The sequence below is a fragment of the Helicoverpa zea genome, chromosome 25, assembly GCF_022581195.2.
Source record: "Helicoverpa zea isolate HzStark_Cry1AcR chromosome 25, ilHelZeax1.1, whole genome shotgun sequence".
Classification (NCBI taxonomy): Eukaryota; Metazoa; Arthropoda; class Insecta; order Lepidoptera; family Noctuidae; genus Helicoverpa; species Helicoverpa zea.
In genome coordinates this window covers 8652076-8669175 of record NC_061476.1, presented here as the reverse complement: position 1 = coordinate 8669175, position 17100 = coordinate 8652076, and the positions used below count along the sequence as shown (strand labels likewise).

The 17100-nt window shown below is 35.3% G+C and overlaps 2 protein-coding genes across 2 annotated transcripts; both read left to right on the top strand.

The window, feature by feature from the left end:
- Positions 1-1133: 1133 nt before the first annotated feature.
- Positions 1134-7853, top strand: LOC124642760 (facilitated trehalose transporter Tret1-like). Its single transcript, XM_047181393.1, has 3 exons — positions 1134-1249; positions 5870-6005; positions 6142-7853. The coding sequence occupies exons 1-3, from the start codon at positions 1226-1228 to the stop codon at positions 7422-7424; spliced, it is 1443 nt and encodes a 480-aa protein (XP_047037349.1). The 5' UTR covers positions 1134-1225; the 3' UTR covers positions 7425-7853.
- Positions 7854-9780: 1927 nt separating this feature from the next.
- LOC124642770 (facilitated trehalose transporter Tret1-like) lies at positions 9781-16514 on the top strand. The gene is made up of 3 exons (XM_047181407.1): positions 9781-9936; positions 12616-12751; positions 14376-16514. The coding sequence occupies exons 1-3, from the start codon at positions 9898-9900 to the stop codon at positions 15707-15709; spliced, it is 1509 nt and encodes a 502-aa protein (XP_047037363.1). The 5' UTR covers positions 9781-9897; the 3' UTR covers positions 15710-16514.
- The last annotated feature ends 586 nt before the right edge of the window (positions 16515-17100 follow it).

The following is a 17100-nucleotide window of genomic DNA, read 5'->3' as shown; positions in this document are numbered from 1 at the left end:
CAATACTCAATGACTTTATTGCATTCCATAATGTGTACAGGCTGGTGGGTAAAATTAAAAGAAACAATTATGGACCCTGTCGGGCACAGCAAAGTTAGTTTTTAGAGGAGAGGACGAAGAGCGCTTTCTGCGGCTTCACACGCGCCTTTTAATTTTACAGTCCCTCTGTTTCCTTGAAAAGTTTCATATAAAGTGGTTTAATCGTTGACTAGTATTTTTTAGGGTTCCGTATCCAAAGGGTAAAACGGGACCCTATTGTTTTCGCTCCTCTGTCCGTCCGTCCGTCCGTCCGTCTGTCACCAGGCTGTATCTCATGAACCGTGATAGTTAGAGAGCTGAAATTTTTACAGATGAAGTATTTTTGTTGCCACTATAACCACAAATACTGAAAACTAGAATTAAATAAATATTTTGGGGGACATTTTACAACAAAAGTGATTAATTTGTCCGTTTTATAAATAATGGTACGGAACCCTTCGTGCGAGAGTCCGACTCGCACTTGGCTGGTTTTTTATATATACTGACTGTTGCCCGCTGTTTTACTCGCGTCCCAAGAGCAATAGATGAGCCCCGGAAACTTGAACCTCTAATAAAAAGCTATCCAGTAGTTTTCACTTAAAATGCTATTAATCTTCCATTCATCCATACATACTAATTTTCAATATCTATACTAATATTATAAAGAGGAAAACTTTGTTTGTTTGTTTGGTTGTAATGAATAGGCTCAAAAACTACTGGACAGTTTTTAAAAATTCTTTCACCATTCGAAAGCTACATTATCCACGAGTAACATAGGCTATATTTTATCCCGGTACGGGCAGTAGTTACCACGGGACGCGGGTGAAACCGCGGGAAAACGGCTAGTTATAAATATTTGTGTAAAATATAATACAGAGAGATATACCTAGATAAATTCACTTCCGACTACTTCTTGCCTACATCTATAAGCGAGTGAACCCGGGGGCATAACTTAGTAGCCAATAAAATATGATTAAACACTTACTGAATTGCCAAAATGATTTGACTTTGAAAATAAAGAAAAATCCAAAAAACATTTATCGGTTACAAAGATTAGTCAACAAACGTACAAACTAAAGAATTACAACAGTAATAAACGATAATAAAGGGCTCTGTTTATCGCATAATAAACTGAATTGTATCAGTATTGTACATTACTGAGTGCAACAGTACGACTGTTACTGTTAGTGACTGTCTGCGACTCAAAATGGTATCGCCTTTCGTAAGACAGGTAATCTTTTTTACTTTGTAACACTTACGCGAATATTTAGGAATTTAAATAAAACTACTTTTTACTGATTTTATCGCGGTTCTTAATATTATTTCTATGATCTGCCCGTGACCATGAATGATGTAAAGTGCCGCATTAAATACTATTAATGAAATATAACTGTGAAAAAATTCGTAAAAGTAGTTTTATTTAAACAGGTTATATTTTTATTTATTACGTACTAAGTTATTGTGCTAAGTGAATGTTGTGTTTGTGTTTTCAAAATGTTTGATATTTAAAAACAAACCTTTTAGGTACCTAGGTGTTTTTAGACAGTAGAATAAAAAGGGGAATCGGTATAATTGTATTTTTCCCTTTTTTATCTGTAAATTGTTACTTAAATATGCGAATGCAATAATAAGGAAATAAATAGAGCTTAAAAGAACCGGGACCTACTTGAAAAAATGTGCTTTTTAGATAAATCATGAAACCTACCTGGTGTCATAAAAATAATAAATAGGATTTGGTGGTGCTGAAAATTCGTTTTAGCTATTTGGAAATTATTTTTTTTTTCTTACATTTTTCCAAAATTCAAAAGTAAAAACTTTCTTTTTTTTTAAACGTAATTCTTTAGTAACAACAAAAATATGTACAGGATTATTTACAAGCTTTTAAAAATAGATACATGCAGAAGGCATTGCATAGCTATGAAATTTAAATTTTGTTGGAATTAAAAATTGTATTGACAGTTCGCCTCTAACTTGTCAATAAGCATCGGCCAAGCAAAAAAGCAACTTAAACCAGAGAACATAATAAATAATAAGAACATAGTAAATAAACGCTTATGAAGTTGTTTTTTTTTTCTTTTGAAAGGTTAAGGTTGTACGTTGGTATTTATTTTATATTTATTTACGGTCTACTAGTAGGTACGAGCCTACTCGTTTTCAGGGTTCCTTTAAAAAAGATAATATGCTTAGGAATCAGTCTCGTCAACATCATTGCTTAAAGCAATAAAAATCATCATCATAAAAATATTTCAGTGGAACATTTAAATCATATTATAAAGCTTAAGAGTCTGTTTGTTTATTTGATGCTTGTTTGCTGATATCAAGAAATAGTTGAACTGAAAAATCTTTTCAGTGTAAGAGAGCCAATTTATTCAGAAAGGCTACTTTTATCTGTTCCCACAGGACCGTTGAAACCACTGACGGAAGTCAGGATAATAATATTTGCAAAGAAGCAATAGCTTTAGAATTAGAACAATAATAAAAAGTGTGGTTTCGGAACCGGTGTTTCAATACAAAATAAAAGAGTATCAAACGGACTGCATTCAGATATATGCATAACTAGAGTAACTTTATCATCAAGTAGGTTCCCCTATTTTATACAGACTTCAAAGTTTATTTTTTTCATGCATGAAGATCTTGAAAAACCTGATCATTTACAATTTTTGGTATTTTGATAAACTATGGAATGAATCTGTGTCAGGGATATAGGACCATAGCAATCTTAAAAGTATGTCTATTTACACTAAAAATTACACAATTACAGTAAGAGCAGACTATAAACTTTTAGTCGGCCGATTGGCGATTGAGCTTATAGATCAGTATGAAGATGAATGGAAGTACACACGTAACAGATCAGGTATTTGTTCGGTATCAGACCGACTAAAAACTTTGATTGAATTCACGATTGAATTAAAAATATTTTTTTCCTACCTAAAACCTTCCTTGTAAAACACTGGTACTCAGCTGCATCCGGTTAGACTGGAAGCCAACCCCAACATAGCTGGGAAAAAGGCTCGAAAGATGATGATGATTTTTTTCCTACCTACGAACCAACAGTCGGCCGACTAAAAGTTTGTAGTCTGCGGTTACTCTAAGACAAACCAAATATTTTGTAACAAAAACGAATCTATGTTAAGTTCATCAATGTCAGGTTGCTATTACGGGCGAATCATTTCATTTTCTTCTTAATCATTAATTTTTATTCAGTTTTTCTGGTCTTTGTCAAGGTTCTGTAACTAAGTAATGACGCAACAAGCGTTTAGTGTTACACGGAACCACACCTTTTGTTAACCGACTTCTATAAATGAGGTTTTCCTGTTATTCGTCTGTCACTCTTCATTGTGTAAGTTTTACGCGTTTACGATAAAATGGCTAAGCTGATTTTAATTAATTCTGTAGTTTTAATTAACCTTATCGATGCACCAAAATGATGGATGTATCAAAAAATATGCAAAAAGCTAAACCATATTTATTTTACTAATTAAACGTTATTTATATTTCTATAATAACAGACCATTGTGACCATTTAAATATTAGAATTTAACATAAAAATAAAATACTATCCTACATTACTCAAAACGAAAGTGTCGTTAAGGTTTGAGTAGAAAATAAAACCTAGGCACAAATTAATATAATTGGTTAGAATTATAAATAGAATTGGTCCCCAATGCTTGCACACATATTGCCACATTAACTGGCAATGCTTATTCTCTCCCCAAAGTAATAACCAGCCTTTGAATCACGAGACGAGCTAAATATTTAAGAATATTGAACCCTAAAAATCTACTATCATAGTAAATATCAAGCAAAAACCAGCTCAGTTCAAAATTAGTGTAAACTGTGTAATTATAATTGTTAATTATTTTGTGAATGGAAGCACTAAGAAAAACAAATGATTGTTTTCAGCTAACAAATACTTTTCATTCGAGTAAAACGTAATATTGTAACTAGTGCGGTTTACCGGTAATTATTAGTATCATCATTTTCCCAACTGTCTTGGGGAAGGCTTCCAGTCTAACAGGATGCAGCTGAATACCAGTGCTTTACAAGGAGCGACTGCCCTATCTGACCCCCTTAAGGTAGTTACCCGGGCTACAAAATACCGATTGGTAAGACTGGTGTCAGACTGACTGGCTGCTGACTACCCATAACGACTAACAAGGATACTCAATGACAGCCGGGACAGTTTAACGTGTACTTCGAAACACAGTCATTAGTGTCTAAGATTGCATTGGTACTTGCCAGACCTGGAATCGAACCCTCGCACTCATACTTTAGAGGCGGGTTCTAAAAAATATTATATGAATATAATAATTTTATCACGGTGATTATTAGTGCATAAATTATATAACATGCACCATGTAAATGATAATTTATTTTTATCAACATCAGGTACAGTACTACCTGCTTGGATACGCTTGAACTAGCTATTTTTCGATTAAATTTACTTGCGTAAAGGACTCCTTCTCGAAGCGTGAAAAACATAGGTGATTCTGAATTCTTTACAAAGTTTGTTTATGAATTTCTCTTTTCATAACGTGTCAATAGATTTTAGTTATTTTAAGTAATTTTGCAGCTAAGCGTATCAAAGTGAACACTATTATTTTTAGCTTCTGGGATTTTCGTCGAGTACATTATGGTTTTATGAACTGCTAATTTTAATAATTTATGACACCAAGATATACCTAGTAGTATTTGTTAGATACGTGCTTATTGTTTTGTACTCATGTTATCAGAGTTGTTCGATAAAACGTGTTTTTCTAATTTTTATTTAAAATTAATTCAAGTGGAAGTTTCTTTTGTAATAAAACCATATTTACGTTACTGATGTAATCAATATGTAATGCATTGTAGGTACTTACATATTTGTATGTAAACATGAAAATTATGCAACTATGAAATATGAATATAATACAAATACACCTCCGGATATAAATTAGATTATTATACAAAGATATCTTTTATAATATATAAATAACACTTGTGAGGCGTCCATTTTTTCCAAGTGAATTTTCCTCTTTAAGTTGGTTACACTACTTATACTCCATTATTAGTAGTTGGGTAACTAAAAACCCAGTAATCTTGATACCTAGTAGTAATATGTGTTTTTATTCAAAACCTCAGTTTCAAAATATGATGCGGCTTAAAAAATACAGAGAAATAGAACATAATTTTGAGCAGTAGTTTATTTGTTTAGCATATTATGTTTAATTTTTATGAAAGTTTACCTAGTTCCTACTGTACTACCTACTTCATTTGTAGGCACATATGAAATACCTAATCACGAACTCAGATCACAAAAGGAATTCAGTTGTTTTGATCTGATAAAGCTAATCTATGCAACTGTACACACAGCCTCATTTTCCTGTATTTCCCCATTTAGAGGAAGCAAAATATTTCCTAACACATCTTTATAATCTACAAACACGGGTTTTATGGTGTGTAATATAATTAAATGATAGTAACTCATGTGTACGACCATGCAACTCAGATAAGATATATAGGGCATTTTATTTCTTAACTTCAAGCATCTCTTTCTAATCTAAGTTATAATTCTAAGTTATATTATTTGTAAAAAACCATAAAAGAAATTCATGACACGTTCTGTATGATTTCATCAAAGTCAACTGTTAGGTACTCATACGTTGGTGTAGCATTTTTCTTTGGACGCCATTCAGCTTCACACAATAAAATTACAGGGAAAAAAAATCTTACCTTACGGCGGATTTCTATATATCCATTGACTTGCCATTAGATATTGAAAGACATAATTTATATGGAGCTCCAAATTCAATCTTCAATCGTTAATCATCATTACTAAGATGTGATCAGTACTACTTTGTTTTTGTTACAGGCATGGACGCTGTCAGCGGTGTGGACGAACATGATAGGCCAGGGTATGATGCTGAGCTTCACCACCAGCCTGCTGCCAGGCCTGCAGGAACCTGACTCTCCTATCAAAGCTGATCTCAACACCGCTTCTTGGCTAGGTGAGAGAGTAGATGAATCCTCTTGAAAATACACTTACATATAGGACAAAAATAACAAAAACCAAACGCGCTGATGGTAAAGGAAATCTTGTAGAAGGTAATATTCTATCATACTAATATAAACCTTTTCTTTCAGCATCATCATGTGGCCTCTCAGGAATCCCAGGGTTCCTCATCTCCTCCTTCCTCATGGACCTCTACGGCAGAAGGTTAGCTCACGGCATCGTCATCTTACCAGGAATAATCGGCTGGCTCTGCATATACCTTGCCCGGGGCATCCCTGCACTCATGATTGGAAGAATCCTAGGAGGAATGACAGCTGGAGCCACCGTCTCCCTAGGAGCTATCGTCATAGGAGAATACTCGGACCCAAGATACAGAGGAGTATTCCTCAATCTTAAGACAGCATCGGTATGTTTAGGTGGAATGTCAGTTCACATAGCAGGGCATTTTCTGCATTGGAGAACAGTAGCCCTAATCGCTTTGATACCTCATTTCTTGGCTCTGTTTGTCGTGTACACGTGGCCAGAAAGCCCAGCATGGCTAGCCTCAAGAGGAGAATACGAGAGAAGCGAGAACTCCTTCTACTGGCTAAGAGGAAAATCAGAAGCGTCTTTCAACGAATTGGAGGAATTAATCAGAGCTCAGATGGGTCAGCAATCAAAACCTGTCGAGAAAAATACGTGCGGCGAAAGTGTGTGGGATTTCTTCAAAAGGTTCACGCAAAAAGATTTCTTGAAACCAGTTTTTATAATCCTGATCAGTACTATATTGTTAGAATCTAGTGGTAGACACATCTTCCCTGCGTACGCGTTGCAGATCATCGGCGCAGTGACTGGAAACAAGTCGCAATCCTTCTACTACACTTTAGCCATAGATTTGATCATCACATCCAGTGCCGTCTGTTCCTCAATGCTCGTTAAAGTCATGAAGCGAAGGACCCTGCTGTTCTCAACAGGATTCGCAGCATGCGCAGTAATAATGATGGCATGCGCCTACCTCTTCTTAGCTGCTGAAGGAGTAATACCAAATGACAAACCTTGGATACCTATTGGCATTTTTGTGCTGTACTTCATCCTTGCCAATTTAGGCTGTACACCGATACCTTTAGCTTTGTTAGGAGAAGTTTTTCCCTTACGTCATCGAGGAGTGGGATCCGCAGTAGCAGGGACTTTCATATCTCTTGGGGTGATGCTTGGTCTCCAAGTAACTCCATACCTCATGCTCAATCTTAAGGTCCATGGGACCTTTGCTGTTTTTGGTACTGCAATGGGACTTGCACTCTTGGCTCTGTACTTCACGCTACCAGAGACTAAAGACAGGACTCTTCAAGAAATTGAAGATTATTTCAACTATGGAAAGTTCAGAGAGGACAAAATGGAAAGAGATGAAGAAGAAAAAGTCATGATGGTAAAATGAACTCTATTGGAAGTGTGATGAGGTATGCTTTTGATCAGCTAGTCGTGTGAACTCAAATAGTAATTATTACTCTAATGTGGTGCTTTAAAGCTTGAGTGGGAAGACTGGACTAAGTCCTAGATATGTAAAACTAGAAGATGAACTATCGTACATAAAACGTAATTTATAGAAAGCGTAGGATAAGATGGAGCGACAGATTTTTACGAAATTACTAGTTGTAAGTGTAAATACATACTATGTCGATGACGACACGTATAAAAAGAACTAACAAATTTTGGATTAGCTACGTAGGAAGAACTCGCAGGCAACAATGTGATTGACGTAACAAATGATGTAATTGTAATAACATAGAATAAGAAACTACAGATTATAGATACCTAGGTTATTTGTAATTGATTTTTATACAAAAAAATAAAGTATTGAAAACAACAACGTTTTTATTTCTCACACACTCTGGGTAGAATTGGCTGAAATGTTATAAGTGAAAATACTTGAAATGTCCCTTATTGTTATTGTTACATATGTACTGCCACTATATACTAACACTTTGTACTCATATTTATAGCCTCATGTTTACTCCCCTATATGCTCCCCCTAAGTTCTCCCTCATGAAGGTACTCACATTATATTCTCTTATCTCTTATGAAGGCACTCCATTATACACATACACCCCTATGATCTTCCCCTATGTACCTACTTTATTATTTACACAGTAGTAGTAAAACAATGCCAACCCTTGCAAAATATCATGTCATATCAAGGATACACTTTTGTAACAATCTTTTACGGTGGGAACTACGAAATTGTTCGAAAGAGTTACCGCGGCCCTCGTACATAAAGGGCCTATTAAGGAACACGATGGATTTTTAGTCTGTGAAAGTCTGAAACTCCCTCACCGCTGCTTACCCACAGTGGGAGGGTTCATTTGATGATTTTTGCTATCGAAAAGAAAAGCTTGGGGAGACAGCAGTCAGCAGTGAACGTAGTAGAATGATTAATAAGAAAACGCCTCAGAAAAACTTACTGTTGTATAATTGTGTGTTCAATTGATGGGCATGTGATAAAGATAATTGATAAGAAATATTACTTATGAGTTATGATTAGGTATGACTAATTTTACTTAAGTATACAAAAAAATAATACAATAAAATTAGCATTCTAATCAGATCACATGATATATTTTAACGTTGAATGATTTATGACTGTTTGTGTGGGGTACTTTATTACAGTTAAATAATTGTTTTATAGACCTAGAAATGATACCAATGTTATTTGTTTGAATAACAAGTTGCGTAGAAAAAAAGTGTTTTTTCAAAGGTTATTGTACTGGTTGGTTATCTTGATATAATGAGATTATGTTACGATCAAAGGGCACCGAGGACTTAGTTAATAAAACAAATTGCATGATATTGTAGTAGTCAGGGATAATTTAGTTGCTGCAGTTTTGATTCTTTGTAAAACAATAGCTTCTGTGATAACTAGGTATTTCGCAGACCAGGATAAAAAGTAATCTATCTATATAGACTTCCTGAAACCATTTGTTCATGAACTTAAGGATCATCTCGGTATAATCTGATGAAGAAAGTCAAAGTCAAATGTTTTTATTTCAAATCGGCCTTTGCAGGCTCCTATAAGACATCACACTAGTTACACGGTTTCAAAAAGTTGATCTCCTGGAGAAGACTCGACAAGAAACTCCATAGAAAAAAAAATCGATGCCCGCTCCCATAGTCTGATGGGATTGATGATTTATTTGTTATTTCTATTATTTATTCATTATAAAGAAGGTATCTAAGTTCATAAATTATACTAACTAAATCTGAACCTCTTTCTACTGTCAGATGGGAGATTTACATTATACTAGTAGATTAGACAAAATAAACTTTTGACTGTTTTTACTTGTGAGCAACGATTAGTTCAGAATGAAAATGTTGCTATTGTGTTTCAATTAGGCTGAAATAATGTTTTATTGATATGATTCTACTAAAACTTTTGAGTATTATGGTATATTTTTACCAGAAAATTGTGGTATTTTACACCTTTTTATTGAAAACCAACACTTGAGAAGTAGGGATTTTAAGAGCTTTTTAAAGCTTAATTCAAAGCTCAGTCGTCAGTCATCATTTTCGCGTATCTCAATCATATAATTCTTCCGACATATTTTACAATTAAAATCCCCACCCATCCAAACACAAACTTCCTGAAACAGCTTAACCCGAAACACCAAACGAAACTCACGCCAACCAATAGCGACACACAAAATTAAATCGACAGTTCAGTCCAAAATAGAACTAGTTAGAGCAAGGTCACACCAATGAGAATTGCTAATATTAAAACCAGATACATGTGTGTCAATACTTAGGCTATGTTCACTGTGTAAGTACACCCTTATCGTACGGGAGTGAGTTAAATATGTGCTGTGTTCCATGGAGAATACACGTGTGTTTTGTGAATCGATCATGATTTTGTGACCATGGGGACTGAAAAATGGATTACGCCGTTTTTAAAGCAGGTCTGTTTTCTTTTGTTTTTTTTTTAAAGTTGTTGGTAATATTTAAATGTAGTATATTAGATAGTTGTGTTTTGTTTTGTTTAATAGTTTTGTAAACAAATAAATGATGGGTGCGTTAAGTTCGAACTATTTGGTGTCGATTGATTTTAAGTGGACTGATCAAACCAATTGTTGATCAAGTCAAAAATCTAACTAATAACTTTTTTTTAGATCGTTAACTCTTTCTTAAGGATGCATTTAGTAGATAATGTTATTGTAACAAATACCTATTTTTAAAATTAATTAATATACATATATTTTTATTATTGTTTTGAATCAAAACATTTAAACAAGAGAAAGCAGGACTATTTATATGATTCACTAACATTATCAGGTCGCAGGGGTTATAATAATTATTTGCTATAGATGATGCTCCACATCATTCGTATTTCATTACAGTCTTGCAATTTGATAAAATTCCCAGATACCTCACAGTCACATAAAATACTTGCTTACCTATCGATTTAAACATATCTTTCCCTATTAGGTAATCGCCAAATGACATAACCGTAAATATTATAACCGGGTTCCAAAAAGAGGGACGTTTTATCAGTTAAAAATATTTTTTTCTACGATCAACATAGAATTTAGTTAGCTGTGTCATATATTTTTAAGTGGTTCTTGAGGCTACCGCGTTTACGTATCTAGTCAAACAAACACTACAATTTATTTAAGTACCTACAAGTTAAGTATTAACACTTAGAAAAACTAATTGAGAGTGGCACAGTGCGTCAATCCTACTGATTTATGATTGAAAACAAAAACAATTCTATAACCGGCGTCATTTATAATCATTGTCAATTTATAAATGACAAGCAAATCACGCAAGCTTTTGAAATTGATGATTGATGACGATATTATTGGCCCTATCATAGTTTGATTGAACTGATGATACCTTACTTTGTCTTATTCGGTTATTAAATCTTATTTCATGAAACCTACCATAATCAAATTTAATGTTTAACGGGCAGACTATGGCTTTTTCTTTGTTCCTTTCACTGAAAAAGGGCTAAGCTAAACCGATAAAGAGGAAAATATTTATTTATACTTTATGTACAAAATAGGTACATTGGCGGACTTAATGCCTCAAGGCATTCTCTACCAGTCAACCATCGGGTTAAAGGGAGAAAATAAATAGGTAGTACAAAAAAAAAAGAGAAATTAAAAAAAAATATGTAGATAGCACCTAATTAAAAATATGTACATACGCCGTCAAATTGAGAACTTCCTTCTTTTGGGAAGTCGTTTAAAACAGAGGGCATGCGGCTAACATACCTAGGTCGATTTATCTGTGTGATGGCATGCTATGGCTAGTAGGTGAAACCACGGGGTATATTTAAAGTACTACAACGTAATATTAAAGTGTTCGTATTACATTGTAAAAAGTCGATCTAAAAAAGCTTCACCAATGTCAATGACATTATAGGAACGTGCTTAACCTCGTAATGTAATTCGGCGCAACAACTTGAGGTTAAATCGAAAGACCTTAACTTCTACCGTATAGTTTGCACTGCAATATATCTCACAAACAGGGAGTTTCGAAATGGGGGATTTGAGAGTGGGCCTGGAGCCAACATAAATATTCCAGATGATCTACAGCTAGATGTTATTTTGTTATATAAAGACAAAGGCCAATTCTGGGTTCAAGCAGGTTGAAAGGTAGGAAAATTCGAAAGAAAATAAAATATACTAATAGAAAATAATATACGTACAGGTGTATGTATCTAGGTGCTAGTATATAACGAGTTCCAGTAAATAGCAATGACCTTTGTCAGATTCGTAGATGAATTTAAATGGAATACTTAAATCTATAATTACGTAGACTATCTAGTACCTATTTTAAACTACAAACTCATATTATTACTGACTGGTTCTGCAGATAAGTGCAATTCATTATTATGCCAAACAGCTACTGCCCGATGCTTTTCTTGACCTGAAAACTGAACTAAGTACATGTTATACAGTACCATGATAATTATCATATAAAACATCTAGTTAATATTATTATAATACATATTACTATATATTAATTACAAATATTAGGTATTTAAAAAATTGCATCAAATACTCCTCGTAGCTGCCCACCGGGAGTGTGCCCAAGAGGCTGGCAGCATTACCACGTTGGATGGCAATGCTTACTTTTTGATCAAAATAAAAACCAGCCTTTGAGTCCTTTGAAGTGTCAGCAAGTCGCTTCGCAAGATCTTTATAAAGCAAACGAACACTTGGACCCCACGGCCCTAGGGGTTCAACCCCAAACGGCTCAAAGGTATAGTTACCCATCAGGGGAATGATGATGATGATGATGTCCTCCTAGCCGATTATCGGCTACGGCGGCTGTTCTCATGTAAGGAGATTAGCCAACTGCGCAGGACATATTATAGTGCACAAGCATTTGCGCAGACACAGGTCCACTCCCTATTCCTTCACTCTCATAGCCCGATGGGACGGTAATCCGACACGACCGGAAAGAGATCAGGCGCAGGACCGACATTTACGTGCTCTCCGATGCACGGGTGTATCAATCACAGCCGCACTTGCGACAACTACACCAACGAGGCAGTTATAGTTAGGCTGATCAGGGGAATATTATATATCTGGGCCATTTGATAATAAGTCATATGTTCTCTTAAATTCCAGTGTTTCGTGACTGCGGGCGTGTCCCTGAACATGGCAGGGTCCGGCCTGGTGGTGGGGTTCACCACGGCGTTGCTGCAGCAGCTGAAGAGTCCAGGGTCCATTATACCTATTGATGATACTTCTGGCTCCTGGATAGGTTGGTAACTTTTTCATATCCAGATCGCTGATCATGAAATATACCAGCAATTATAAGGTTGATTGGCTGAGAAGGGATATTATATGAATGAGAAGGGAGTGGATGCTAGGACGAAGAGTGTAACCAGAGAAGATGTTGTGAAAATAACTTAGGAACAGGGCAGGAAGAAGATGAAGAAGATTCCTCGCTTAAACAGATTAATCGTCTCGAATTTCTTTCTTCTCAGAAATAATGACCCAAATTATTGCAAAAAGTTGCTATAAATTGAGAAATCCGAAGGATCTAACGTGGTAATTACGGATATCAATGATTATTTTAAATTCTGCAATTCTGAAAAACCTTTGCCCAGCTATACAACGGTAAATAAGTCCATGATAATAGTCACAATTTGACCTACGAGTCATACCATTTTGCCGGTCAATTGACATAAAGTAAAACGTGCACAACATAAGGCCCACTCAATGACCGTTACGAATAGCCATACTTATTTGCATGACAAAAACGTTTGGCAGACTTGGTTATGTAACTTTTGGACTTGAGAACAATGGACCTATACTGATCACGTTCTGCCTAGCTTAGGTATAGTCAACTTCAGGTCAGTGGTAACAGTTTTATAGGAAAATCGTACTTATTACTATTGAGTTAAGGTGCATGACAGTTACCACTGATGTGCAGTCTACCGTACCTACTTAGTCTCTTCGGGATATGTAGATATTTTTATGGAAGAATTTATTTATTTGGGGACATAGTTTTGATGCTAATGGGATGGTATAACGATTTGGTCATGGCAAAAAATGGTGGTTTGAGTACCTATGACGTAATCAGATGAGGAGGAATGAGGATTATGTTGAGAGAACGGTGATATAATGAATGTGGATGGATGTGGTGGTAGGGGACGACCAAAGAAACGATGGATGGATTGTGTGAAAGTCGACATGACTAGAATAAATGTTCCTTGTGAGATGACGGGAGACCGAACAGTGTGAAAGAAGAAAATATGCTGCGCCGAACCCAAATGATGATGATGATAATCTAAGCTAGAACATGGATAATGTTAATTAAAAACTCGGCATGGATTTAGCTTCTACTTTTCCAATTATTATGCCACTACAAAATTCACGTCTAAAATACTTTTACATTACCAAACCGAATGACTACGAAATACATAATTGATTTCTCAAAGGTGTGGTTCCTACTGGTTTAACCAGGAATATTAACCGCAGATAATGAATTAACGATAAAGGTATTAATTGTTTATAAACAAATCAGTATCAGGTTACAGTATGTGTAAAGTTTATTACGCCTCTACCGTATCTTTACGATCTCCTTGACCCCTTATCGTGAAATATGGCGGCGTGAACGGGTGTTCAAGCCATGAGACGCTGATTTTTATAAAACTGAGAAGTTTTTTTTATTATTAAAATCTGACGAAATGTTAATGCTAAGTCACTCTACGTTAACAGCTGATGGTTTTTACGATGCACGATGTGAAAATACCATAAGTACCTTCTACGTTCTTCTTACATGGATCTCAGAATCGAGCAGTTTTCTGGCCTACTTTTCGTATAAGAAAGTTCTTGAATTTATATTCGCCCTTAATATAAGATTCTTGTTTCTTTTGCAGCGGCAATACCCGGCATCTCCCTGGTCTTCGGCAACTTCATAGCTCCAACAACGATGTCCAGATACGGCCGAAAATCAGCCAACCTCATCACCATAGTTCCACTCATGGTCGGCTGGGCTGCCATCTACTTCGCCACGAACATCACCGTTCTTCTCCTGGCTAGGTTTCTTCAAGGACTTTGTATGGGAATGTGCACATCATTAGCATCTGTCCTGCTAGGAGAATACACCAGTCCGAAGAACAGGGGAGTGTTTCTAATGACCATTTCGGTGTCAATTGCCATGGCAGTGATGTCTGTCCATTGTTTGGGATCCTACTTCAGTTGGCAGACCACAGCATTGGTTTGTGGGTGCATATCCTTCGTAGATCTCTTCATACTTATTTATTCGCCCGAATCTCCCAGCTGGTTGGCTGAGAAGGGGAAATATGATGCCTGTAAACAGTCATTTAGGTGGCTAAGAGGAGATCAAGAAGAAGAGGAACTTAGAAGAATCATTGAAGCGAGCATACATCTTAGAGAGGCGAAAGCAGAAATGAGAAAAACTAAATCCGTGATAAAGAAATTCAGAAACAAAGTAGATGACTTCAAAATGACAGTGAAGAAGAAAGAGTTTTTGAAACCTATAATTATTATGATACACATTTACATTCTAGGCCAATGGAGTGGCATAAACATGCTAGTAGCATACCCTATAGACTTATTTAAGAAAATGGTTGGAAAAGACTGCAATATACCACTATTAGTACTTACTTTAGACGTACATAGGATAATAGCGAACACAACAGCGTTGTATGTGATACAGAAAGTGAAAAGACGAACTATTTTAGGTGTTACTGTTTGTATCAATATTATGGCTTTGCTTGCAAGTGCTGCGTACTCTTACTCAAAAGAAAATGGTTATATGCCTGCAGATGAGTTCAGTATAGGCATAAGTATAGTCCATATTCATATGTTTGCAGTAGCCACTGGTTCTTTACCTCTCTGCTTCATCATAGCAGGTGAAATATTCCCCTTAGAATACCGAAGTTTGGCTGGTGGGATTAGCGTGTTATTTTACTCAACTAATTTATTTGTTACTATCAAAACTGTTCCTCTATTACTAAGTACTATAGATTTGTATGGCACGTATATTTTGTATGCGTCGTTAATGGTGTATAGTTTAGTGGTCGTATGGTATTTGCTGCCGGAGACAAAGGATAGGACTCTGCAGGACATAGAAGATGAGTTTAGGGGTAGACCACTGTCTCCCGAAGAGTTGAAGTCAGTGCAATCGTTGGCGTCTTTAAGAGCATATACTACGGATAGGAGATGTAGCAATCCAGTTGTTGTATGAGAGGTAACAAAAGGATGTTATGTGCAAATAGCTTGAAAAATATGGTGCCTTATTAAAAGAAACACTATTTGAACAAATTCTACAAAATCGTATTGTGACATTTATCCAATTAATGTAGCCTGATGTTCATATAAATTATATGTAAATGACAATTATTCATAGTTAAAGTAGTAGTGCATGAAGTATGGTCAGTTTTACTACCAAACTAATGAAATTTCTGATTCTTTGCGACCAAAACAAAAAAATATATCTCGCATTCTCGTCAAGTTTTATGTTAAGCCGTTTATAGAAACTACAAAACTAACGTTTTCTCGTATCTGTGGATATCACGCTATTTAGCCATGGATACACAAGCCACTATTACACGGACCGTGATTAATCTCATTAGTCGCTCTGCCTACCGATAGTCGGCGTATGCGCATACAACTATGCGACTTTAATTTGCTACTGCATAGTAAGTTAATGTACCTATTATCAAGCCTGTATTTTTAAGTAGGCAGGGAATTTCAACCTAATATTTTCAATATTTTTTTTTTTGTACAAAAATACGGTATCTTCCCAGTCGCTCCCACATGTTTTGTGGTCAAGTGGTCAGTCGGAAATAAAATTCCTATTGATTCGGGGTCAATATACAATATGACATACTCGTTTAAAAATACTCAAAACTATGTGACAAAATGGTGCTTAAAAGTTGTAAATATAATTTATTTTTTATATTAAATTACTTAAAATTAGCTTTAAGATGACATAGAAACTGTCGAGACAGGATTGTATACAGGTAAATAAAGGACATATTCAAACCAAACGAATGTTTAATTTCTGTTTGTAATCTTAAAACTACAGAGTGGTTCATCAACTACATTCAGCAACATCCTGTGAGAAATATCGTACTCTACCATAAAAAAGGATCCATTATTTAAAAAAAGGTTGGAAACTGTTTTCAAGCAAGGACGAGAAAAAAAAACAATAATTAAAAATATACAATGATTTATTGTCATATCACAATTTGCCATAAAATACTGCTTTTAAAATTACACTTAATTGCAATAAACATAATTATATTAATAATTAATAATATACACAAATAAACTCTTTTGCAAAAAAAGCGGGCACCTATGCGAAATCTGAGTTTTAAGGACTTTACGTGTATTTTAAAGGGTTTTAATGATTGTGAACCACTGTATGTTTCTAGCATCAAAAGGGTTAGCCAAGCATGCGGGAGAGTGTATTCTAAATTTGAATTTTGTACAATTGCTAAGAAATTGGTTAAAAACCTTGTTTTGGACTAATTGCTGGCAGAAAGTTCGTCGGTGTTTTGAAAAGTTTTTGAAGTGATTTTCAGAAAACTGATAATGCAGTTTTAATTAATGATTAATGTACCTTTTTGTTAG